General features: G+C 39.5%; 1 protein-coding gene across 2 annotated transcripts in view; it reads left to right on the top strand.

Moving 5' to 3' along the window:
• PTPN14 (protein tyrosine phosphatase non-receptor type 14) overlaps positions 1-27,269 on the top strand; it is a 110,202-nt gene that overhangs the window by 20,189 nt on the left and 62,744 nt on the right. Inside the window, exons 1-3 of one of the 2 annotated variants that reach the window (XM_039697732.1) lie at positions 18,697-19,009; positions 19,163-19,487; positions 26,136-26,305. In XM_039697732.1, coding sequence (XP_039553666.1) covers positions 19,314-19,487; positions 26,136-26,305 — 344 coding nt within the window. In that variant the 5' untranslated portion in view covers positions 18,697-19,009; positions 19,163-19,313. Of the gene's footprint in view, positions 1-18,696; positions 19,010-19,162; positions 19,488-26,135; positions 26,306-27,269 lie in introns of those variants that run through there. The other variant, XM_039697730.1, reaches the window with a different exon arrangement.

The following is a 27,269-nucleotide window of genomic DNA, read 5'->3' as shown; positions in this document are numbered from 1 at the left end:
TGAGGTGTGCATATCAGGCCCAGCTCTAGTACAGCTTTTCCAGCCAAAGAAATAGCTTTACAGAATTGATGTATGCAAGGGAGAGGAAGTTTTTTCAGTCTGTTTTCTTATATACATTTTTTTTCCAAGGGGAGATAGTTCTTGGGGTCCTACAGTATCCAAACTAGAACTTACTTCCCTTCCACCTTCCTCCAGGGGAGTAGGAGAGAACTGAGCCCTGGTTTTGGCACATACTCACAGGTGAGGTGATCTCCAAACATGTTGTAACTATTCTGCTATAATTAGTTTCTTCTGGTTTTTAAGTCTCTAGGGCTGGAAGAATGGGTTTTTTGTTGTTGTTGTTGATTATTGGGGTTTTTTTAGTAGGTGCAGTGGTTTCATCTTTCCATTGTATCTCGTGCAACTAGCAAGTTGTGGTTGTCTAAATACAGGTAAAATACACAGGTTTTAGAAGTGCTTTTAGCTCTTAAAGTAGACATATGCCCTTTGTATTGAGCCACTTGTCCCTTAAGTTTTCCCCACCTTTGGGATCTTACACTGGGATTAAAAAAAAAAAAGCTTCAGAGGAGGATTGTCTGACTGAAAATAGTCTGCTCCAGAAATGCTTACAGGACCTAATCAGAATAAGAAAGAAAGAAAATACTGGCACTACATGATGTGTGGATTAGATTGGCAGGAAACTGGACCATAGTTAACTTCACTCATGTGTACTGAAAACACACCAAATCCCACACTCACATTGTTGGTCTTGGTCTTTAAAGTTTTGTTGGCACAGCTCTTCCTTTTATGAGTGGGAAAACAAGTCATACCCACAGCAGACGCAGTTATGCTGGCAAAAAGCTCAGTGTAGTCTCTGCCAATTGAATGAAATCCTCTGACGTTTGTAATTTACTCCATTCGAGGAAGAGCCTTGGCTACCTCTTCCCTACCTCCTCATCCTTTTTTTTTCCAGCCCAGCAGAAGCTGCTTCTCCACTAGTGGGAATTGCAAAGATAACACTGCCTGGTGCAGTCCCTTTTAAGTGTTGGTAAGCCATTAGAAGCAGCTGCTGTCATCTGGGATCTTAATTTGTTTCAGTAGGTAAAGAGAAGAATGCTGTCAGAGGAGAGATATCACTTGGAGGCAGAAATTGCATGAGAAAAGTACTGTCAGGAGTGCCAAAGCCTTTGGTGAGGTCCTTGTGACTTGTGAACCTTAGTGCACCATCTTCACTTTCTCAGTGACTTGGTTTTGCCTGGAGGCAGCAGTAAACCATCAATATCCTGGTGTGACTGGACAAGATCCTGGGGATCTAGGTCTCCCAAGGCTGTTAACTGACTGATGCAAGCCATCACCAAATGGAAGCTACAGTTTTGGAGTGATTTTTTAATTGTTTGTTTGTTTGTTTTCTTTTTCTAAGAAGGAAAAGTTGCATGGCTTTTTTGCACACCACCAGCTGCTCATGGCAGATAAGAAATTGCAGCAGACAAAGCTTTAGATTTATTGCTGTGACCAATTTCCTGTTATTTTTAATAGGATATGGCCCCTCCACTTCTAAATTTGTGAGCTGTATCAAAGAGACTGTATCGTGTTTCAAACCACTCTGTCAGGTCCTGAACACACCAACAGGGTTCTGGCTGCCTTTGCAGCCTTATATCTGGTTGAGGTATTTTTTGTCTCTGTGAGCATCCACGGACAAGTTTCAATTCTCTGTTATGGGGATTTTTAGGAACCTTTTGGTTTGTTTTCAAGTCATGTTGTTTGAAAAGAAGAATTTGTGTCGAGGTTTGCCAGCACACGGATTGGGAAGCAAGGAGTACCTGGTTGTCACGGCACCCCTGGCTCAGCAAGGGTCACTGCTTGGGTCGGAAATTAGGGAATTCCTGGCTGGCTGCTGGGAGAGAGATTCAGCCTCTTCGCAGTGCCTGAGTGGCTGGAGCAGGGGGAGGAAGTCTGACTGGTAAACTTTTAGCAGATAAAATTTGGGGTAAAAACCAAAGTTTTAAAAGAGGGAAATATGTTGTGTATCACTGTTTTCCCTTGATTAATTTTATTTGGGTTATTTTGGCTATTTTAATTCAAAAACATTTTAAACATTGTAAGTAGTCTAAATATCCCAGTGTTCTCATGTGTGATAAAAATAAGGAAACAGAAAATTGAGTCAGGCACTAACACAGAACCACAGAGGGAGTTAAAGGAGGGACATCAGTTGGTCTGTATTTTAAAAGGACCTAGTAGGACTTTGAGATGGGGGTGCTACTGCCCTGCATGGGATCCAGGATAACCAGCTGGATTTTTGCAATGCAATGGTAATTTAGCAAGCTAAATTTGTAACTGTAATTGTTCAGTGGCTATTTCTAGACATTATAGTAAATTTCAAAACTGCCCTTTAAAAAATGCACTGTTACTTTTTTTTTTTTTCCTGGCCTTTTGTTTTTTTTGTTGGCCTTGGATGGTTTCTTTGTCCTTAGACCACCTACGTAAAGTTTAGCATTAATGAACAATGAGGTTAATTTTAGTTATGTGTATTTAAATGGGTTTTTTTTAACCAAGATAATTTAATTGCAAATTGGATTCACCAGGAGGTGCATTTCTGGACAATATTATATTGAATTTAATGCCAGAGAGATATATTTCTTAGGATTTAGCATTATCAATGTCTCACTTTGAACAAGGAATTTTTTGTTTTCATCTTTAGAAAGTCACAAGTCCTGTCATACTTTTGACATCATGCTAATTCAATTTTTAATTTCTTTGTCATCCTGGATAATATTCTTTTGCCTTCTGTTAGTGATATAGTTAACAAACAAAACCAAGCATTTAGGATCATCCCAAGATTGAGAATTTGATTTCTGATTGGTACAGCCTTGTGGGGAGTTTCTATGAGCAAGAGCTGGAGAAAAAAAAAGAAATGCGATTTTTAAGCACAGCTGACCTGGAAAGTTTAAATAGGATTCGGTGGGCCTTGAGGACTGGTAAACTTCTGTCCACTAATTCTGGACAAAAGAATCAAAAATGCAAGACAGGTTTCAATTCTGAAGGTGAGATAGCAATACTTGTTTTCATGGAGCTTAATTAACAGTCTATTTGAAGAATGAAAGTGTTTTATAAATTTCAAAACACAATCTGAAGGTATCTGAATTACAGTGCTTGTTCATAATTGAAACTAGCTAGCTAGCTCAGTTGCTAATTAGACAGTTTATAATTCTGAGGAATAAATTTTTCTGGTACTGAAAACCAGAGTTTTACCTTGTGGAGACTGCTGCTATCTTTAGCAACTACCTAAGGTAAAGACAGTGACATTGCCATATCTTGGTTTTAGGAGGAGTTTTCCAGCACTGGCACTCCATTTCTAAGGAAAATCTGACCTTTTGTTCAAGAACCCATAATATCCAGGGTTTTATCCATTTTCTCTTTTTAGATGCTTGCCTTTGTTGTTTGCCTCTTCATTAAAGCACGCTGTATGAACAAAATGTATGTTCTGTATCAACATAAATATTTTTCTTTATATTTCTTTACATTTCACATGCTGGCTTTTACTGTTTTGTAGTAGCAAGAATGATAGTACGTGATGAATATGTGCTTGCATGCAATAAAACTGTCTCTCCATCTCCATCTACCTCAGACTATAGGAAGAAAAATTGCCCAGTTGAGTTTCTGAAGAGTTCTGGCTAAATTCTGTAAGCCAAAACCACAGTGACTTTGGAAAATAAAGTGTATAAATTACTAGCAGACCTTACAGTTGCTTTTATGGAACCATCATAATGCCAACCTCTGTGCTTGCTAACACGACACAGGGCTTGACAATGGCTGCAAAGGCTCTAAAGATATCAATCTTCCCAAAGCTTTTCCACTGGAGAAAAATTAGTGTATCAAGCTGTCAGTAAGATGTGATGGCTTTAACTGTAATCTCTCCATTTCAGATGCCCACAAAAGCTTTGTTTTCCTCATGGGCAGTTGCCCAACCCAGTGCTTACTACGTTTTGTGCACATCACATATTGTCATAGCTCCTTTCCGTAAGACTTGTAATAAATATTTCTTTCTTACAATTTCCCCCTCTGGTGCTGGAGCAGGAGAATTGTTTGTCTTTCTAAAATTAGATATCCATGGATACATATAATATTTTTCTCTGTTTAAACTTGGCAGTTCAAATTGCACATGGAAAAGTGTCTTCCACTACAGGAAGTCTGCTTGTTGTGGTCTTCATTTACAGGAGAATAAAATGTCATATGGGGTATTTCACTCTTACTTCTGTAGAAAGAAAACAATTCTTATAAAAGCACGTTTATACTAATGTCTATAGACAGACTCTTCCTCTGGTTTCATTGTGTGGTATTCAGGGTACCACTCTGTGAAGGGAAGCTAACTATATATGGGATACAGTTAAGGCACATAATTTTTATACCACTTGAGAGCTTTTATGCAATTGCTGTCTTCTTTCTCCAGCCGAAAGAAGGTGTTGAAACCTCCTCAGCTATGTGGACCATTCAATTTAGGTGTTCTTGCTTCAAAATCTCCCTCCTTTTCTCAAGATCACAGATAAACTTGTCTCGTTTGCAATTTCCCAAGATTACACAGGTAGCTGTAGTAGTGGAAGAAAATTATATAGCATATTATTTCTTTTCTTGTCTGTGAAAGCAATAAATTTTGTTTTCTAGAACTCCTGAAGATGCTTAAGACTGTTCCAAGGAAAAGCGGGGTGAGAAACTGGGGGACTCTTTGATGTCTAGGGTTGCATGCAGGCTTGATTCCAGAATGGGATAATTAATCTTTCTGACTTTTTGAAACTGCTGTAATATTTGTGTACAGATGAGAAAAATGTATAATTCTGACATCTGTGAGGTACAAGATGATAGCAATATGCAAATGTGAACTTATTTTCATGGAATGGTGTAATTGCTCTCATCTGTTGTCTTGAGAGATAACACACAGAAAAGGATGAGCCTGACTGGGGAATGAATGGTGAGTAGTTATGTTGGACCTCTCTACTGAAGGAGCTAAACATAAATTAGGATTGAGGTGGTTTCTAGATTTCTTTTTGATCAGTGATATGAGACCCAGATTTTTGTGTATTTTTTATATTTAGAACACAAGTTAGATGAGTTAGAGTTGCTTTCTTTTACTGGCTCTCTGCAAAAAAGAAAAAAAAAAAAGAACTTTGACTGCAGTGGGAAAAAGTGTAATCTGAACAGGCAAAGGAGTTTAGAAGAAGTCTCCTGAATTATGCATGTTGCATGAAATTCATGCCACTCACTGTTTCATTTCTTCAGAACACTTCTAAGACTTATAAAAATTGACCAACAGCTGGAATGTTGTTTCCTTTTCTATCTGCCCTGAAAAAATGTTTTCTCCATGGTCTTTGTTTATCTTTGCCAGTCTTTTTTCTTTTTCTCCCTATTCTCGCTCCACTTTATGCCATAGTGATATTTCCCCCCCGTGCAAATTAAATTCCCACTCTAACTTAAAACTAACAAAATAAATAGTGTCTGTTTTTTTCCTAGTGTCAGACTGAGTACTTTCATAAGTCATAGTAGTGAGGGGGTGCTATTTGAGCCTTGTCCAGTGACCTGAAGAAGGTTCCAGCAATATCAACTTGGTCTTTTGGCTCTACTAGTTTATTTCTTCAATATCTATTGTGAAAACACGGTGATTTAGTGCTGTCCTTGTCACTGTCAGAAGGCATATATCTGCCAGTACATACATCCTACTGCCAATTAAAATGTTTGGTTTACTGGAGAGTTTAGAGATAGAAATAAAGGATTTTGAAATTTGTCCATCATGAGTAGCAGGTTAGCTTTTCTTCAAAACTACACTTATTTTTTTTACTCTTTCTTGATATAATCATAATGCTTATGCTTGAATATCTTGCAGCATTCATTTTCTAACTGAATTCTAGTCTTTGTGATTCTAATAGCTTTGTATTATTTTTGGCATGAACTGTAATATTAAGGGTCACCTATTTTTTACTTTGACAAGTTTATATATCAAAGCTTAGGAAAAAGACTGAAAAAATCTAGCAGCTTCATTTGGGGTATGTCATCAATGGTTGCCAATGAAAACTAATGCTATGAAATCCCATAAGGATATGATCATATTCCATCAAATCTTCATGGCTTGTGACCAAGGATAAACCTGAAGGTGTATGTGTATTAATTAAATACAGTTAATGCTTCTTGTTTCCAGAATCTTTATAAAAATAGCCAGATATAATAACAATAAATTCATTTTTCTTAGGAGGATATCCGGAATTTGACATGCCAGTATATGACTTTGAATTCTGACTCTACTGAAAAATGGAGCTTGTTTTGAAGACAGCCCTTCAGAAGGATTCTCCTATTTATGCTATGTGGATGCCTGTGTTATATTTAGGCACTGAAAATGCTTCTGCACTGAGTGTCCTGTATTCTGCAGTGGGGGAGTGGCTGGGGAAGATATGAGCTGTTCTGTCTTTCACAAGGGTTTTAAAAACTCTTTTCCAGTGATCCTGTTCCCTCTTAGAGAGTCATGGCTGAACCGTACTGCCTCCAATCACCCTCGTGCAAGAGCAGGCTGTAAACCCTCCTTATACTGAAGTGCAGGGCAGTGGTTGGTACTGCAGCCACAGCTTTTATTTAGTCGAAAGGATACACTTCATTTCTGTCACAATTGGGCTGGTTACCTTCCAAACCAAAGCAAGGCAACATCACCTCTTCATGATGTCTGTGTGACAAGCTTGATTTCATCTTTTTTTGCCTTCTTGAATAGATCCAATGTGAAGTTGGAAATGGAGAATTAAAGGTCTTGAGTCATTATAGTCTATCACTATAAAGAGGAAAGAGCAGAGCTGGTGCTACCTCAGAATCACGCTTCATAGTGATAGACAATAAATTGCAGGAATTTCTCATTCCTTACTCTGCATGATCTTTTTAATGGCTTTATCTGTCACTTCATCCCTGGTATCCACCATGTAAATAATTACCCTGTGACCCTTTGGTCCTTAGTAACTCTTTCAAAAGCACAGCTAACCATTTTTTAAAAAGGCAGGCCAGTTAATTCTTGGCAAGTTTGTCCCAGAATTTTGCATCTGCAAATGGGAACGCTGAACTTTAGCAGCAGTAAATAAATAGCTTGGGTGGAATTGCAGAGCTGTGGCCACTTGGTGAGGAGCATTTCTGTTTCCCTGCCCACTCACACTGATGTCTTGTGTACAGTAGATGTTGCTGTGAGACAGCATCAGGCATGGTTTGGTCTCCATTTTTTTCATCACATACAGCAACTTGTATTCCATGATTATAGGAATTTGTGTTAGCATGGGCTTGTCTTTGTGGTAAATTATTGAATGAAATGCACACTGGTGTCACATCTTTGCTGTTTCATTTCTGTTCAGCCTGTTGCCACTCACCACTGGTTTTAGAAGGGCTGAAGTTGGAGACTTGGCTGTGTTGGTACAGGGAATTTAATTTCCTGGGAGTGGTGGTCACACTTAACAGCACTTCAGGAGGCTTGAGTGTCTTCATGACTGCCAAAGATAGATTTTACTTACTTTTGGTAAAGGCAATCACTACATGCACACAGCATTGCCTACTTTGCGACAAAACTAGGAATTAAGATATTTAATTTCCTTTTTCTTCAAAGTGGATGGAAAAGGAAAGGTTTCTTGCTATCCCACTTGGAGTTTATGAGCTTGCTGTGCTAATCATTTAGCTCCTTTAAGACATGAGTGCAATCTGTAGTCCCTATCCACATTAAGCCACAGAGGAATGTGAATATCAGGCTTCAAGTCAGAGAAATGAAATGCTTGCAACTTGCTAACCAGAGACAGAATTACAGGGAGGGCTGTACCATATGGGCTTGCTTCACTTTTTATTTTTGTTCCTTGTTTCCTCTCTTGCTTCTCTCTGTGCTGCAGTTTAACTGAGTGTAAGTCTTAGGGATACCTCATCACCTTAGGCTTCTGCGAGTCCAGTTATGTGATAACAAATAAGATGACCCGATGCATACAGAAAGACTTTAATTGTTATTTATTTTACTCCACCTTTTTCTCTTTTGGTGTTTAGGTTTTGTATTTAGAAGAAAATAAATGTCCATAATCTATATATAGTATTTTTATTGCCTGCAGAACTTCAGCGGCCACTGCAGTGGATCCAGTGGATCAAAGGCCTATTTGTGCCACTTTGATACAAACGTACAATAAATACACCTACCTGTGGTTGTATAGAAGGTGTTTTGATTTTGTGCAAGCTGTGCTTAGATCCAGGCTATTTTAATAAATTATGCAATTTAAATTTAGAGTAACCTTGCTGCTTCTCATTTGAGAACTAGAAGTCAGACTAACTCTTGTATTTCAAAGCTGAGTTGCTTGTAAAGAACAGCAAAACAAGAAAATGTTAATGTTATGTTTTGATGGTTTTTGTCTCTCTCTATTTTAATATACAGAGTCTTCATTTTAATATACAAAGTCGACTACAGGAGCTACAGAGGGTCACAAGCTTGCAAGAAAATTTTGACATTTATTGCTCTAATTGTATGCTAAAATGTTAACATAAAAATGTATTAATATGAGCAAGAAATAGAGATGGTTTATTTTAAAGAAGAATTTCTTTTCAGCTCATGACAGAGTCAAATTTCCTGCAAAGCAATATTTCACGCTGAAGTGTTACAAAGCAACTACTTTCTCTAACAGGGGAGATAAAAAGAATCAGGCTATAATCTCATTAAAAGCTGATAACCTCAGATATGATTCCAAATAAAGCTATCACCGTATGTTAAAGGGTGAGTATTTTGTGCAGACTTAAGGTGAAAGGTTGTAAAGTGATTATCAAAGTACTGTTTGGAAAGGTGAACAAAGAACGGCATGCCACAGTTTTTAGAATTTTTACAGTGGGTTTGTGTATAAAGCTACAGCATGTATTTTGTACTCCAGAACTATTAGTTTTACTAGCCTTCACTGCAAAGCTATTCTCTTGAGTAGAATTAATGACAAATAATATGTTCGAAGAAATAAGCAGCCAGTCTAAATCTATCTATTAATAGTGCTGCTGCAACTAAAAAGGGAAAATTTTTATTTTGAATAATGAAAGAATATGGGGTTCCAGTTAATGCAATTTCTTCCTCTGTCAATGTAGTTAGCAACACCTTTTTTAATACTGTGGAAGTAAACTGATTTTTCTTTCAAGCTCATTTGAAAACTTTTGAAAAACATAGTGCAGAAATATTAACGTTGATGGCTGAAGTAGTGTTTGAGATATAAGTTAAAAGTTTGATGTATCTGTTAAAAAGCATTAGAAAATAAAGACATTTGTTGTTCCTAATATCTCAGTCACTATGTGCTAGCCAGCGCTGTGATTCCTAAGGAATTGTTTTCAAATCTTGTTTATCAATATGATCTGCCGCAGAGATGAAGGAAGAATGCAGGGGGCTGCTCACAGAGAGGGGGCTCTTTTGTAACCTTGTAATTCTGAGACATCGGTCAAAGAAGTCAGTCACTTCAAAGAAGGTTCCCCCCTAGCCTTCCCCTTTTTAGCCATAAATCTTACTTCTAAGTATTTTGACTGTTTCAGTCTAGTGTTTAAGCCCACACAGTGGGCACTGGAAAATAATCCTTTAATACAGAAAGAAAAGTACCATTAGCTCATTTCCGGCAGCTATTCTGTATTTCAGATGAGGTGTTTTGCTGTCGAAACAAATGCAGTTATTCACTGTGGCTGTGTGATTTACATCAAGGCCTATATGCAGTAAAGATAACAGGTTTGCTTTCTTCATGCATGTGCCCACAATGTAATCCTCCTTTGATGCAACTTGAAGGAATTTTTTCAGCATTTTGTGGCATTGATGTTTTAGTGCATTTAGTGGAGAGGCTTTTTTCCGTGCAAGTTCAAAAGTTCATGTTATGATCTTGTGTGAAGTATCTACTAGTGTAGATACAATGTGCCTGGTTGTGGTTTGGGATTGACAGTGTGCCTGCTTTTTAACTTTATTTTTCTTCTCTCTCTTCCCCTCTTCTCTTTTTTCTTCACCCTATCATGCTTGGTTCTCATTGTTTACCTGCAGCCACTTTTCCTCCATTGCATTATCTCTGTTCATTACCTAATACATTAATGGGACTAATTGAGCCTCTCCAGAAGAGTAGATCATTGTTCTAAACTTCAAGAAACTGAACAACCTTTTATTCTTGTTGCAAGTCCTCAGGCATGGGTCTTGCTTCACTTGGTGCCAGTCTTCTTACTGACATCAGTGGGAGCAGGACTGGATGTGGTTCCTGTAAGGAGCGGTCAGGCTGGCAGTGTAGAGTGGGCACCACATTGTTAACGTTTGAGATGTTGCAAATTCAACAAGTGCTTCTCGTTGATCTTTCCCCTCTCCCCCAACTGTACATATTAAGAAAACATTTTCTTTGCTGAGGCCAAGGAATCCACATATGTTGCAACCTCCTTACATGAAACAAATACCTTTTTGACTTTTGCAAGAGTTAGAGGTAATGTCATGAATTTGGAAATCTATAGTTATAACCCAGGCCTCCTTACATGAAACAAATACCTTTTTGACTTTTGCAAGAGTTAGAGGTAATGTCATGCATTTTGGAAATCTATAGTTACAACCTAGATTTTCCCAGTTTTTGTTTATTTGAAAGACATTACTATCTTCCATATATAGATAGATATATATATAAAAATTAAGAACGAAAGGTAACAAGAATGCCACTAAGGAAAAAATGTAATAATTCGCTTGTATAAGCCATTTCAAAAACAGGAGAATGGCAGGAGCAGAAATACCACACCTTAATTAAATGCATGGGATCATATTTTGCTGCAGTTGCACACCTTTTCAGCGGGTTCTCAACTGAGGGCAGCATCGTGTGAGTCCAGGTAAGCAGCTTCCAGTCTTCATCTGACACCAGAGCCATGTAATGAGCTGCAGGCACATCTTTCAGCCTCATGAGCAGTGTGGTTATTTGCTTTCTAATCTCCAAGTGCTCTCTTGTAACTGCTCCAATGCAAAAACCCACTACAGAAGTGAAACTGCAGGCCACCTCTTGAGGACAGATATATTTTCATTAAAGCAGGATAGGTGATGTTTGAATTTTTGTGTCTTTCTTTTTAATAAAGTTTTTATCGCATTATTTAAAATTATACACCAACTGGTACGAGTTTGTGCTAGTGGATGTTTAACTAGTGAGAATGCTCTGGGGTATATAATTTTACCCCCTATCTGATACTTGCATCTGTTGGAGCTATTGATTCTGCTCTGAATGTTATCCTGTGTTTAGAACTTCTTAGTTTTACTCATGTCTTTCTTTGTAACATGAGAGAATAATGAAACATGCTGTGAGAAGTTTTTCTATGGTTTTTACTAAGTGTATCAGTCATTGTTTTTGTAATGATTTTGCATGCCCATCGATCACGTTTAGCAGGAAATGTAACCTCCTAAAAATCACTGTAGCTCCAGCAGGTCTGAAGGAGTTGAAAACCTTTAGAAAGCTAACTGACTACGAGGAAAAGTAAATGGCACCAATACTGTGTTGCTACTGACTCTAGCCAGGTAAAACAGGGCCAAAAGGTAACAAATCCTGTCAAATATACTCAGACATTTTTAAGTCACTTAATTATAATGGGTTTTAAATAGTTGACCCTTACAATAATGGTTAGGCTTTCCTGATCTTTGATTACTGTGAAGTGTTCAGTGAAAATTTAGGCTGCAGGACCTTGTGCCTTTTCTGAAGGCTGGCACTTAGAGACCATTTATTGTACGAGGTCTAAAAGAAAGACGTGCCAAAATACCAGAATACTGGTCTTGGTCTTGCTTCTCCTGTTCTGAACAGCTTGTCCCATGCAGAAAACATAACACATACGGATGTTGCAATATTAACTCCTCTTACAGCATTCTTTAATTTAATGTCTATATTTTGGAGGGGGAACAAAAAAATTAGTGCAATTTGAATCAATGAGTTATTTCAGATAAAGCAGTTTTGATTCCAACATAGCTTGCAATAAAGGAATAATGGGGAAGTGTTCCGGGGAGCTCCTCTGCTTGCTGAGACCAGGAGCCTTCCTTGGGCTGTGCCTTCACAAACTATTATCCAGACCTGACCAAGTGCTTCAATTAAGTCAGAATTGCTCTTATTTTTCCTTCTCTGAGCTGTGTGGTTCTTTTCTTCCCGCTGCCAGATGAGCTATTCACTCTGGGTTCTGCTGTGAGCTATCTAAACTCACTAACCAAGCTGAAAAGGATTATATGCTCTTGCTGAGTTAGAGGGGTGAAGTGGCTAAACCAGGAGGAGTTCCAGCAGATTTTCAGAGCGGGCACCAGACAAGTTGTAATGTGCCCTGGAATAAAGGGAGGGAGAAGAGATCAGGACCTCTCTCTATTCCTGGCAGAAGTGAGCTCTTAAATGAGATTGCCTCAGGTACAAAACTGCATCCTTGGACAGGTGCCATCCAGGCTCTTGGCTGTGTCTAATTTGAGGTCTTGCAGTGACATAGCCAAGGTGTCAGAGGGTTGTAAATGGTTAACTGCTGTATCCTGCAGACCTAAACCCTGCCATGACAGAGAGGTGGAGCTGCTGCAGACACCTGGCATGGACAGGCAGCATTTCCTGTTTGGAAGGGAAAAGTACTGGAGTCTGGCATTTTGATTTGGTAGGTTTTGTTTTATTTTTTAACTTTAGAACATGACATTCTACAAGGAGAGAATGGTAACCCTGCATTCATTACTGATATGATGTGGATTAAAACTGATCACGAGGGCAATGCCAGCACCATGTAGGTATGTCACTTTATGCAGATGTTACTCCTAACTTGAATGCTTAGACTACCTCAAAAAGAGCCCTCCATCAGTAGTTGCCTTAGAAAGAGACCTGTTGAATTACTGTGGGTATTCTGTAAGTAAAGAAGTAATGGATAAGGTGCTAATTTGCAGTTTGGGAAGTTCACATCTCGTGTGTGATGGAAACTTTGTTGGACACAGACTTGCTAGAACCTATGGAAGTACTTGGTACCTGTGGACCTTGTCATAGCAGAGGACCTAGGTGCTGCCTGACAGATTTGTACCCACAAAACTGCATAGTTCTATGGATGCACAAAAAAGGTGTGTTTACACTAAAAGTGTGGTATGGGAGACAAGGAGGGAATAACAAGTGGTGGAATAACTAATCTTTATGTGCTTCAGAGTTATTGAGTGTGTACTCTCTTGGGTACTGCCACAAAGGAGAGGAAAGGGCAGAATTCTAACTGGTTTGACTTGAAATTGTTATTTTGACTTTATTTAAACCTCTCTAGACTGAAACCAGAAACTGACCCAAGCTGGATACAATGAAAACACACAACAACTTAGATCAAAAAAGATCTGTTACAGCAGAGGTGGATCTGATGGAGAACTCAAGTTCTCCTGAAAAGGGAAAGCTGTGGTTGGATTGGGAAAGTAGAAATGCTAACTGAGATGTTTTTTTGGTCTTTGTTGTCTGATGACTCACAGTAGTGGTAACAGCCACAGTTGTCTTCTGAGTTCAGTGTCCCAGAGAAGCTTTGGCATCTGTCTGTGCACACATGTATGGGATCTCTAGATGCTTACAAAAGTTTTGCATAGAATATTAGTTATAAAAATTAAATTAAATTGTAATTTGTCTCCTCTTCCAGAATGTAGAGGTGAGAGTGTAATAATTTTATTACTGTTTGGAATAAGGAAATATTTACATTCCTGCCTGCAAGAATATTTAAGGAGATTTAAATGCTTGAGGATGAGGCCTATGTCTCACCAGGGACTGTATAAACAAGTAGTTGAAGATGGTGGCCTTGTGGCAGAAGGCTTATTGTTATGTAAGGGTTAAAACCCCCTTTCATCTGTCCAGAGATGAATTAAACTCCTGAGAGGCTTTATGGGACTTCCACCCATAACTGGGTGGGATAAACACCTTGTTAAGCACAGAAATGTTCCTTGCTGTGCTCTACCTGCATGAAACACTCCCATGAGAGAAAGCTGTTTCACAGGGAGAGAGATCTCATCCTCTAGACACAACTCTGCTGGATGGGGATGGGTTGTGTCAGACCTCACCTCCCATACACTGTTGTTTTTACTCTTCCCTAAAGCTGCAGGCCAGCACACCACTTGCAGCTGCCCTGCCATGCTGCGGTCTCTGCCCAGCCCAGGGTTACATACTTCCCTTAGGTGTGCTGCTGCTCCTGCAGTGCCAGGAATGCTGGAGGGCTGCCAGGTGCTGTTGGTAAATACAGGCTGCAGTTTGACATAATTGCTTTCTTCCTGGAGTCTCAGGAATTGCGTACAAAAGCAAACTAAGTGAAGGAAAGTATTCTGCTTTAAGTGCGTTTTGTATCAGATGATATTTATTCTTTTTTTTATGCTCCATTGAATGTAGTACAGTCTGTACCTGTTGTCTGTAATAGAGGACAGAGTCACGTACTTGGAAATGTCTTGAGAGTTATATTGGCCCTAATTATTTATAAGCTTTCTTCACTTCTGGCCTTCAAATAAATCTAACTGAGAGAATGCCCAGTGACTGGAGCAGTGCCCTTCACCTCACCAAGCAGCTTCTGCCTGATGGCCTCTTCCTCATGAACCACCAAGCAGCTTGTCCCTTGATCCCTTCAGTCTGTCTTTTAAAATTGCTAACAAACAAAAATCTTCCCAGCCCCAGCTGACTTTGGGAGAACTAAGGAAGAATTTTTTGTATTTCTGGCTTTTAGGTTTGGAAAACCTGTAAAATATTACTTCATTTGCTTTTTGAGTAGCAGTGGTTTGACCTGGTTTCATTGTCATGTCTCATTAAAAAAAACAACAAGAAAATAAATAACTGGTTTGGAAAAGCACAAATTTTTATCTGTATCATGTAATTTGAATTCATAGGGAGAATTTCTATTCTTTGCAGAAACGAACAAAGTTTTCTTAAAAATCAGAAGCAATTCTGTGCTGTATATCACAGTGTGAATCTGACCTAGTTCTTCATGTAGGACTGGCCAGTGAGGAAAAGTAGTTGCTGATGTCACTAATAGGTAGCACTAATGGATTAGTCTTTTCCTTCCTAAACCATTATAGCTGTGTTGTCTTGGAGATGTTTGTTTGGTCCCTAGCATTGTGCTTGCAAGACATTCTTGGTTGTATGAGATATGCCTTTTTCCCCCCTACCTTTTGGTACATGAACAGCAGTATTCTATGATTGAACAGTGGGGGAATGGTGCCTCTTGAAACCCCTTCTATACAGAGAAGGATTTTTTGCAAGATGCAGTGGTGCTGTGGAGGAATCAAATACTGTTGGAGAGATTCATACCTCTGTGTCTGCCGCCTTTGCAGAGTGCTGGCAAGGCTTCCAGGCCAATAGAGATGTTTCTCTTCAGTCACACATACAGAAAGAGATAGGTAAGAGTGTCTTGAGCTGAGACTTAGTTGGTTTTCTGTAAGCTGTGTGCTAGTGAAGACTCTTAGGAGAACTTGTGTTGTGCTTGGCATGAGATCATGGATTGAAGGTTTAGTTTTATTCTGTGTCAAATTTGAAATTTGTTTTCGTTCTTTATTCTGTTTTCCCATTTTTGGTCTTCCCCATTCCACAGCCATTGACTTTATCCATATGGCTTTTTCAAGTAAATACCGTAAAAAGTTTGATTCCAATGTCTGTGATAGCAAAGGAACTGTCTTGTTCAGTTTTTTCTTGGTCTGATGAAGTAGGGGAATATAAAATTTTACCAAGAACCCACAAAGATATTGTATCTTTTTGTCTTCATAGTGATGAAATTGCCTTTAGGATACCTTTTCTTTTTAGTAGCTGTTTTCTGAGAAATGGTTGAAGGACTTTAAGGCTTTGTGTGTGTTTTGTAGGCCTACAGAGTATGTACTTTAAACATAAGGAATTTCCACTTAGCAGAATGTTAAATCCAAAGCTTATGCTCTAACTAAGAACCTTGTTTAGTTCAGCATACTTCTTAGAATGAGCTTAATTTGCAAAGAGCAATTTATACACAAAAAAGAAAAAAGTACCCCAGGGAGCCCCAGTGTAATTTCTCTTCAGAAAAATTAATTCTTAATGGACAATATCAGTTTAAAACATGTTGTGTCTCACTTTCACACCTGAAATACTCTTAATAGAAATCCTTTGTTAGCATTAGAACAAGTTCACGGTTATCTGATAAGCTGTTTGTAGGTTTGCATTAGTTTCACTGGTTTGATTTTGTTTTAAGTGGAAGAGTGAGTTTGAGGAGTGTTGTGAATGCCTGCACAGTTGGGATGACTTTGTTAGGGACATTGCTTCTCCCAGGCAACCTTTAAATGGGGAAAGGAGTTACTGTAATGGAATAATCTTTCATTTGGAAGACTAAAATATTTCTGTCTCTCAATGGCATTTTTTTCAGTCATTTACAGAATAACCATGAATAAAAATGAATGCTCCTGATGCTTTTAAGATGATGCAAACACTCAAGAACCTAGTTTACCTTTAGGTGCCTGTGACTGACTCATCTTTGAGATCTTACTTAGTAACCTTAACAGAAAATCCAGTGAGAAATTGGTCAGACATCCAGAATATGTGTAAACAGAAAACTCAGACACCTACATTGATTTGAGAATTAACAGTTTTTACAAGCTGAGCTATCTGAGCTGTTTTTAAGCATTTCCAGCCTTACCATCCCATTTAATTCTTTAACTGGAAACTACTTTAAGTGTGACCTTTTATGTGAGTGAGATGTCATTGGGCATTCTTATATATATATAAGTTAAATGAAAAATTAACCCAGTCTGTATTACACAGGGTGCATCCATTAACCCATTTGTACATCTGCCCCTTGAGAAAATGGTGCCAGCTGATTGCCCTCAGCAGAATTAAGAGAAAACTCCTGTTCCTTGACTGGTTTTGAAAAGCAGGGGAAATACTGGCCTTGTTTTCCTGAGTGTATGATACAGCTTAGAGCAATTAGTGTCCAGTCCATGTTGACATTGCTGGTATACAGGAGCTGATGGGTTCATTCCAGAATAGTGTGTTTGCACACACCCCTTCTGGGATCCAGCTGTAGCTGTAACTGGACAGCACGGCCAGACACTTGGGGTTTATAATTAACATTGATTTCATCCTTAGGCTACTGCTAACTGTACAATTACTATACAGGGAATGGCTTGTGCTCTGCAAGGAAATGTGTGCAACTAAAAGTAATGAAAGACAAAAGTCTTTTTTGAAATTGAATTAGCTAGCTAAAACTCTTCTTGTGTCCAGCTTAAAATAATCTGTGAAGCCAGAGACTGAAAAAAAATGCTGTCCTTGATAAGATGTAATCCTCCCCACCCTTTCCTCTCTGTAATTTCCTTTCATTCTTCCCACTTTTCAGATTCAGGCGGTAGTTTCAGATAGGCTGGTCAGCAAGGTAGTTGGCAAGTACTTGGCCAGGGGTTAAAGCAGCATCCTCTCCTGCAGTCCTGCATGAGGTCTGCAGCCATTGTCCTGAGCAGTGCTGGACAAGCTGGTGAATGTTTGTTTCAACTCCTTCTGAGTGAGGTTTGGATAACATGTCCCTGCCTCATCAGATTATTGTAAGGATGTATTTATATGTCTTTGATGGTTTCTGATGTTAGAGCAGTGCGAGGTATAACAGCTGTCTCATGCAATTATTTGAAAATAATACATTATGTCTGTACCCATGAAAGCCAAAAATGGGAGATTAAACCACAGCAGCAGCTAATTTGATAGGTTTGTTTGCACTTCAATCAAATAGCAGTGCTCCCTCTCAGTCTCTAGGCTTTTGTCTGGTGATGCTGGTATACTACCAGGCTAGTCACACACCTAACCAGTGGTTTTCTGTTTGTGTGGGGCTTTTTTTTATTTTTTATTTGTTGTGTTTGTGTTGCTCTAACTCCCTAATAAATGTCAAGTTATACTGGCTTTGGAAAATACACTTCATGTAAAAATGTGATAGTTATTTTTCTAGTGTAATGATAACCACCGTAGTCAATTGGGAAGATTTTAATTATCTCTATAGCAACTAAATTCAGTAAAAACTGAAAATAACTGATTCATGCAGTTCTGTGCCAAGGGATATGTGTGGGCAATGTACTGTCTGTTTGAAATGTCACACTCAGCTGATGTATTCAAATGATGCATACTCTGCTGGCAGCACCTTCCCTTGCTTCTCTTAAGAAATGAGGAAACGGGATCTAGTTTTTCATTTACAGTACTATTGGCTAAGAGAAATGGACTCTTAAATGCCACCATTAGTGTTCCTCTACTTTTTATTCCAGAATATTCAAACAAAACCAGGAAGACCTGGTAGCAAGTAATTTGCTATTTGCTTCATTCCTCTCGGCACATGGAAAGTGGCATTTTAGATCTGGTCATGTCAGTGCAAATGCTTTGTTTTAGTTCAGCGTGAACCTGATTTTAACTAGACTTTTTTGGTTTGTTTTGCTTTAAAAGTGGTTCTTGGAGGTGAGGATTATACATCTTAAATGTCATTACTTCTGTATCTCTAGTTCTTCTGTCTACTTTGTGTTTTGGCTCAGCAGTTGCATATGCCCCTGATAAATTTTAGGAGTACTAGTTAGAAACAATATCTAGAATATGTGTTCTCTTCCTCCCACTCAGTGTTGCCCTGGTCTCTGGCAGCCGCGTTCCTGCCATTACTCATTCCACCCAGGAGTGTTTGGAGCTGGGAGCCAGCAAAATGCGAGGAGGGATTGCCTCGGAGGAGGCTCCTCTGAAAGGGCTCGGATGCTTCTTGCTTTTCACATGCATATTTTAGGTTTGATTTTTTTCGGAGGTGCTGAGTGCCTGCATTTCCTGCGGACCCGCAGCCAGCCTTTCTTCTTTCAAGATCGCACCTCTTTTCAAAGTCTCTATTCCTTAGCTTTTTAAACTAGTTCCCAAAGCTGGCCCGAGGGCATGAAAACTCGAAGATTATGTTATAGACCCCTGTGGTGGATGTAATGGTGGGAGAGTTAGCACCTCTGGATGAGTGCCCTGTAGAGTTGCTGTTTGTACTGAGCCTCTCAAAGAACGGCTTTGCAATTAAATTCGTGCTTTAAATTCAGCGCCAAAACGGTATTTTGGAAGATTTGTTGTATAAGGTATTCATTTGGGATATGTAGTGAGTGCCTGGCAATCCTGTGTGTGGAGGTGTTTATTTCATGGTTTTAAATGTGACTCAAACTTTTTTCGTTCTCACTGAACGTCAGGAACTTCTTGTTTCACACCTCGCTCTACTTACTTGTGTTTTGCAGGAATTCCTTGGAGCTTGCCCCAGGAATGGACAGCTACCTCCGTTTCTGGAGGAGGGTAGTGCCAGCTGAGGAAGCCTTGGAGGCGAGTCGACAAGTGTGCTGATAGCTCTGGGAAGAGCCCGGGAAGGGGCGACCCTGCCGGCCTTCAGCCATGCCTTTCGGGCTGAAACTGCGGCGGACGCGGCGCTACAACGTCCTGAGCAAGAACTGCTTTGTGACCAGGATCCGTCTGCTGGACAGCAACGTGATCGAGTGCACCCTGTCCGTGGAGAGCACGGGGCAGGAGTGCCTGGAAGCTGTGGCTCAGAGGCTGGAATTGCGCGAGGTAAGGGGAGCTCGGGACAGACCATCTGTCACTGGATAATTGGACACATTTTTAGCTCAGGCAGTCTGTGCGCTCGAGTCATGTTGTTCTCAGGGCTGGCCAGATATGATCAGCAGCTGGAGCTTGGACAAACATACTCTGATTGCAGGAAAACCGACGGCAGAACGGCGCTCAGGGCTGTTGCTCATCCATCACGGCTTTGAGAGCTCTTTGTAACACCAAGTTTCTTTTCTTAGAAAGCCGTGAGTGTTACTTTTTGAGCTGGCATGCCAGGGGACAAGTTACAGTAACTTTTTTCTCAATGTAGCCCTGGTTTCACGGTACTGATGGTTGAATTATGCTGACGAGAAGGAGACTGCCTCTTTTAGACACCTGCCTCCCTGTAAATACTCTTGTTACTATAAAACTGAAGAAGGCAACAGTAACAACCAACAGTTGTGTTTTACTAGCAACAGTAGAGGATGGTGGGTTTTTTTTCACTTCTGGTTTTGTTTAATATTTCACATCTGAAATCCTAAAAGGCTTCTTTTACATTCCCACTGCTTCTGGAAATGGTGAAGAAACCAGTCTTGAATAAAGACTGAAATCCTTAATTTTCTACTTCTTGCTGTGTTTAAGTGTGGAAGTGTTTAGTGTTTTAGTTGAATCCTTTATAGAAATACTCTCCAATGTGCATGGCACAAATGAACTGACTGACTTTTCTTACCTTTTGTGGGTTCTCTGTGTGTATCCTCCATGCTTCTAGACTTCTGCAAATCATAAATGGAAAACCATTGCCTGGAAGTTGCTGTGTTGTCATCTGGCTGTCCTGGCTGATACTTTCTGTAAGCACAGCTGGGGAATTAAAAATCTTGCAGTGTTTTATGCAGTTTGCCCATGGTAGTGGGGGCAGCTAGAAGGTAGCATACAAATAACTACAAGATCTGAAAACTAAACAAAAATTCTTTTTCCCCCCCTTTTTTATAATGATAAAGAATGGGAGAAGAATGGGAGAACTCTGTGTGTGTGTCCAGAATAGGCTGGAAAATGTGCAGGCAGGAACAGGGCAGAGGGAATATTGCATAGTGTTTTTCATACTTGGGTGGTTTGTTTGTTTTTGAATATGAATTTTAGTAGAATCATCTCCCCCTCTCCACTTTACTTAGAGATGAAGATTTATCAATAAATAATTTTTTCCATTTTTTCCTTCTGTTGGTGATGCCCTAGGGTGTCCTTAGGGAAGAACCAAACTTCTCTCTTTTCTTCCAATGCAGAAAGCATTGAAATAAATGAAGTGATTCTCGTCATGTTCCTTGTGAGCTTATCTAGTTGGTGAAGCAGGAGTCTGGGGCCTCCTGATTCTCTGTGGAGGTCCACCTGCATTTGCAAACAATAGCTCTGTCAGCAGGTTAGTGTTCTTTTCCACAGAGCATTTTGTGACTTCAGAATGTGTTTTGTTCCACTTTGGAACAAAGCCTGAAGTGCCAAAATTTTCCAAATAAATGAAATTAGACAATAGAGTAGCAAAGGAAGCTGGTTTTGTCCATGTTCAGTTCTATGGGGGTTTTCTATTACTTTGGGTTTTTTTAATTTTCAAAATTATTTCTGTCATGCAAAAAGAAATATGTCAGCACAAAAAGTTTGTGTTTCAAGATAAAAAAATATTTTAACTACATAGAAGAGAATGCTTTGATGTTGTTGGAACGCATTCCCCTTCTTTCATCACCCTCCCTGCTTTTTTTTCTAAACAAGGTTTTGGCAACGTTGAACTGGTTTTGTAAAGTTCGGATTTCAACAGTGCAGCATTTTTTGACAGGAGTGGGTGTTTTGGGTTTTTTGGGGTTTTTTTTGTTTTTTTTTTAGAAGAGAATTAGCTACTTCTTTCAACTCTGAGAGGGTCTCCCTGTATTTTCTTTTGCTCCTTGGATGAGGGATAACTGGAGCTTGCAAGCTTTGAGGTGCCTGGTGCTGTTCTTTCTTTCAGACCCCAAATTAAATTCTTCTGCCCCTGTAGTCTTCCTGCCACTGTTCATAAGGATGATGAGGTAATTTGATGACTGCCTCCTTTCCTCTCTAGGTTTACCATAGTTTTTGAACTCACTGTCCACCCAAACTCTACAGAAGGGTAAAAAATACTTTCACAAAGTTCAAATTTCTACTAGATTTGTGCAGCTGGATAGCTGAGTAGAAAAGCCTGTTAAGTATACCTGAGGCAAAAATCCTTGCAAGCATTCATATCACAGTGAGAGTTTTGAAATTTCCTGAATGCAGCAAAAACTGCAGCTGGCATATGCCTTTTCTTAGACATCCTGATTTGTAAACTGTGATGTACAAGTGAGAATAAGCCAACCTTCATTAAATCCCATGCTAACAAAACAGTGCTAAAATCCTGTTAGTCTCCTCTATGCAGTCTCAGGTAATACCTCAGTTTGCACTTAGGTTCAAATAAATCCCAGGTGTACCACAACTTTTACCTTCAAGTTAGGAATACATCCATGTCTCACTCAATCCAATTTCTTAGAAATAAACAAAAAGCTGTCCAAACCCTTCCTGCTGAAAAGCAAAACTCTTTGAGATTATGCCTTGTTGTGAGGGACTGTCGATCATACCACACATGACTGAAAAACAGTATCTGGTGGATTATGCATATTTCTATTTGATCTCTGGGGAATGCAACTCCCTGCCTGACTGACTCAGGGTTCAGGAATAGGTCAGTAGAAAGTGGAGCCATGTAACTACTGTAAAATCTGGTTTTATCCTTTTCAGCAAAGCTCTTGACAAAGCATCAGGTCTTCTACTTGAGCAGTTACCAGTTCCAATAAAATGAGCTCTTATTCCAGCATTATGTAAAAGGTAAAGACAAGAAGAGTGGAGGAAGGGAGAGGAAAGACAAGGTCAAAAATATAATTTTATAATCTTGTATGTATGTGCACAGTTTAAAGAAAGGATCTTTTCCCCCAATATAACAGCATTTTTCCATTCCACTTCCAGACTAAGTGAACCTACTTGAAGTAACAGAGTAATCTGTACAAATCTGTTGGGAGTCTTCATGTTTCCTTATCCTTTTTGTTCTTTTTGTTCTTTCTAAAATGTTAAAATGTTTAAAGGTGGTATGCTCTGATGTATTGTAAGTGGGGGAGAGGGCAAGAAGGTTCTTTCCAACCAAAATTATTCTTGTGAGCCAAATTTCACAATGGTATGTCATCCATTGCTGTCATCCTATAAGCCCCAAACCAAGGCAGGAGGTTGGTGAGCTGAGCACCACAGGCAGATGCTGTCCACTGTGCAGAGGTGGCCTTTTGCTGCCGTTCTGACCTTTACTTTAGTGGCCCAGAAGGTGCTCCTTTCTTTTAGGGCACAACTGAAACCTGGGCTTGCTTTGTGGCTTGGTTTGACTCGTCTTGCCAGCAAAGCTGAGATGGGGTTGAGGCAGCACTTGGACAAAAGACCTTCTATGAATAAATGGCTGCTGTAAATGGCACCTTCCCCTCTGTTCAAGTGCCTTGGGATAGCAGGGCTTAATGTTTTTTGCCTGGAGAAGCTGGAACTCCGTCTCTTTCTTAAGGATAAGTATTTAGTTGGCCATCTAACCAGATGCTTTAACAAACACTGAGCTGGGCTTGATGAATCTTTTAGAATGACATTTGCTGGTTTAGTGATTTTCTGTCATCTCCTGAGGCTGACAATTCTACTTGTTTGGCCCAATGCAAAGACAAGGGTAGTTCTGGACTTGGGAAGATAACTAAGGCCAAGTCCAAAACAAATATGTTGCCTTCTGAACTGGCAGCTATAATGTCACCTATTTTAAGACTTCCCAGTGCAGTTTTTGTATGTCCGGTGTTGGTCTGGTGTTATGACTCACTGTATTTTGAGAATCACTTTTTCATTTGGGCACCCAAGTGCTCTGGTTCTTGTTTGCTGCTTTACCAGAAGACCACAGCTCCTGGAGGAGTATAAACCAATTTCCTTGTACCACATATGAAGTCATGTGTGGTCGGTGAAACAAATTTTAAAACCTCAAGGGTAATATGTGTTACTTCAGAGCCTGACAGCCGTAGGTGTAGATATTGATTCCATGGAAATCTGAGTGAAGTCAGTGGTTCACTTTGTAGAGATGGACAAACAGACCAGCTTTTGGTCTGTTTAATCAGCTTCTTAATCTATAGAAGATCCCACTTTTTTATAATTTTTGGGGTGCTTTGTGGACTGGACAGCATGGCATGACTGACCTTCTGGAGAGCCAAATGCCTTCTTGTAGCATGCTGAACTTGGTGGTCCAGCCATTTCCAGTCTCACATTCTTCTGTTCCTTTTTGGGGATTACTGATATTAGTAGGGGGGAGGGTCTCTTAAGGTATGCACAGTAGTGGCTACAGAAGTCCTCCACTCTAGGTTCTTAAAAAACACATTACATTTTTAAGAAGTGAAGTTGCTGCCAACAGGGACCTGATTTTCAAATAACACTGTGTGTGTCATATCTCCAAAGTGCACAAATTTGTGACATGAGCTCTGCTCTGCTATCAGTTCCTGTGTTCAGCTGCAATAGCTTGATCCTCTCCAGGCTGCTTTCCAGGAAAGCAGTTGTCTTCTAGTTGTGCAAAATGAGTGCTGCCATGTTTGCTCCACAGTACCTGCTGTAATCCAGAAGCTTCAATGCTGTATTTCATTTACTTCTTGTTCCTTGGAATTGCTGCTAGATTTGGTACTTGAAGAACCTTTCTACTGTAGCAAATCTAAACTTTTGCTGTCTCCCAGCTCCCACTCAAAGGGAACTGTGCTCATTCGAGCTGTTAAATTTCAATCCCTGGATTCCTTGAATAACTCTTCTAGACTTCAGAGTCCAAATCTTATTCGTTGGTAGATGTTTTACAAGTACTTCACACTTCATATTTGGGGTTCTAAGTGTTGTGAATGTTTACTTTTTCAATTAATGTGGAAGCTCTGTTTTCTCATCTCCACGCTGTTTCTTGCTGAGGATGAGCTGCCCTGCAGTGATTTTCAAGTCTGTTATTCCCTTTAGAGGTGCTAAAATCACTGCTTTTTTTCTGCCTTCACATTAAATTCCTTTTCTTTGCTGCCTCCACTGTCCCTCCCACCTTCATTTTAATCTAATTACTACCATGGTGAACTCATCAGAAAGAACTTTTTATCCACTGGTGACTACAAAGGGAGAGTAGAAATATATCAGGGAACATTTGTGAGGTTAGTTTTGTTTGAAGTTTATCCTGTGGGAGACGCTGACTTCTTGATTTATTTGTGCCCTAGATAGATAGATTGATTGATTGACTGATTTATTGAAGATACCTTTAATTTCTAGGAGGAAATACTACAAAAGAACAAGTTTGCTTCACTGTACCAGACTGAGCAGTGCTCAAGCTGTTTGTCAGGCTTAAATGAGGAATCAAGTTGAATTAGTTATCACCTAAGTTAAATGCTAGTCTGGATGTTGTCCAAAGTTGAAAATATGTATGTAATGAGACCCTAAAGTAAGTACACCTGTGCTCCCATTCAGAGTCTTGCATGATTGTCTCTTGCATGCCCTCAGCTATAAAGTAGTTGGAGCAGTGCTTCCCCTGCTGGTTTGTTGCCATTTGTAAACATTTAAAATTTTTGGTATTGTATTACTTGTCCTTGTGTTGTGTGCTAAGTCATGGTGTGTGCAATGGTTTTTATAGAAAAATCTATACCAGCATGAAACAGGCCGTTCATGGTGGATTTTGCAAAGTTTAACATCTGCAGTTTGTCTGCTACAATGTTTTTCACTTTTTCTTCAGATCTGTAGTCATAGTACTTGATGTTCAAGTGCTTTTCAATAAAATCCTTCACGATGGATTGGTTATTCCTTCATCTGCTTTATTGCCACTTTGTAGCTCTAGTTCTGAGCTCTGTTCTGTGTTAATTCCTCTTCAGCAGCAGCAGTCCCCCGTGGCTCATACAGTAGCTGCTACAGCCATTGAGATTTGCACTGGGCAGGAAACAGCTGAGCTTTCCAACCTGGTATTTCTGTAGAGCCTTGAGCAAACAACTTGTGTGTGATGTGCACAATCTAAGTGTATACTTGTCCATCGTAAAGCCTTGTGAGCGTGTTAAAAAAAAAAAAGAGTGAACAATTCTGTGTTGGGTAAATGGTTCTGGTATTGGTAGATATATTTTGACATATGGATGTGGGTTTGCATTGTCTCTTTTTTCTAGTTGGAAGAGTCCTTGTCCTTTGTGTGCAGCGGGCCTGATCCAAGGTCTCGTGAAGCCTTTGCACTTTAATTCAGACTTAGTGTTTGCTGTCAGTTGTGCCCTAACAGGTGTCCCTTAAGAAAACACTCAGGCACTTTCTGTAAATCATTTATGTCGCCTGTGCCACAATGTCAGGTAGAGCTCTTCAATATGCATTTGGGAGATATAGGAGGTAGGAGGCAGATAATGCACTGTGAAGTGTATTGCAATATTAATTTGTCATGCTCTTCAAAATGTCCTACAAAAAAGGGCAGTAAAAAATAAATTACTGGTTTTGCATATGGAAAAATAAATTACTGGTTTTGCATATGGAAAAATAAATTACTGGTTTTGCATATGGAAAAATGTACACAATGCCATCTGTTATTTGTATTTGTGACATTGTGTGAGTGATGTAGCTAGCAAAGGTAAACTGACACTCATGTGTTTCTTTATCTAGACTCACTACTTCGGCCTTTGGTTTCTCAGCAAGAACCAGCAAGACCGCTGGGTTGAACTGGAAAAGCCTCTGAAGAAGCAGCTGGACAAATTTGCCAATGAGCCTTTGCTTTTCTTTGGGGTGATGTTCTATGTGCCCAGTGTTTCCCGACTGCAGCAGGAGGTGACAAGGTATGTGCTTCCCTCTGTTCACAGTATTGTGATACAGCTAGGAGAGAATGGGACTGTGATAGACCATCTGAGAGAAACAGTTCCTTTCTTTCTGGCATTCAGTATTTGCTCAGGTATCATCTGGTTATTTCCTTTTCTGATGATTGCCCAAATGGGAAAAAATGGGAGAAGTCACCACTTGATTATGTCTGCTTGGGTAGGAAAAAAAAAAAAGCTGAGAGATTGTGCATGACCAACTGCAGGGAAAAAATGACAGTAATAGTTATATGACTAAAAATCTGACAAAATCAAATAAATTTTGAAAAGGACCATGGTTTTTCTTCTGTAACTTTCTACTGGTGAAAAGGAAGCCACAAAAGAACTCTATATAGAGTTTTAGTTTATTCTTCTTAAGCCTACATGTGCTTTGGTGAAAGTGAACTTTGGCATTTCTTTTCCCAGGTTTTGCTCATCCCACTCTTGATTTTCCCTTATGCTTCACAAAAAGATTAAAACTGTTAAGAGGGCATTAGTCCTTTAATTATGATCAGGGCGTACCTTTGCAAACAACTTCAGTGGGAATTACTCTTTTATTCAGAGCCCTGTGCTGCAGTTGTAGCAATACAACTGTTTTGAGGGGCTATTTTTGTAAACCACATCACTGTGTGGTTTTTGCACATCTGTGCTATATTGAAATTTAATAATAGAAAAGAGAGAGTGAGGAGAAAAAAGCCCACCTGACCTAAAAAGGGGTGGAATTGTTTTCTTTTTAACCAAAATTACTTCATTTGTGTTGTCTGAGCAAAGTTGTATCAGCACAATTAAAGGTAAAGCCTGGAATAAGTGGATGAAGGCTTCAGGGTGGCAGAGGCCTTGCCACTGAAAAAAAACTGCTGTTGCTGAAATCCTGGAATTCACCACATGGTCATAATAGCTAGGAAAAGATATATAACTAATGAAGGAAGAATGGAGGCGTGCAAGATAT

The sequence above is a fragment of the Passer montanus genome, unplaced genomic scaffold (assembly GCF_014805655.1).
Source record: "Passer montanus isolate IOZ18808 unplaced genomic scaffold, ASM1480565v1 scaffold12, whole genome shotgun sequence".
Taxonomy (NCBI): Eukaryota; Metazoa; Chordata; class Aves; order Passeriformes; family Passeridae; genus Passer; species Passer montanus.
Note: the sequence above shows the minus strand (reverse complement) of the source record. Positions and strands in the feature narration are given on the sequence as shown.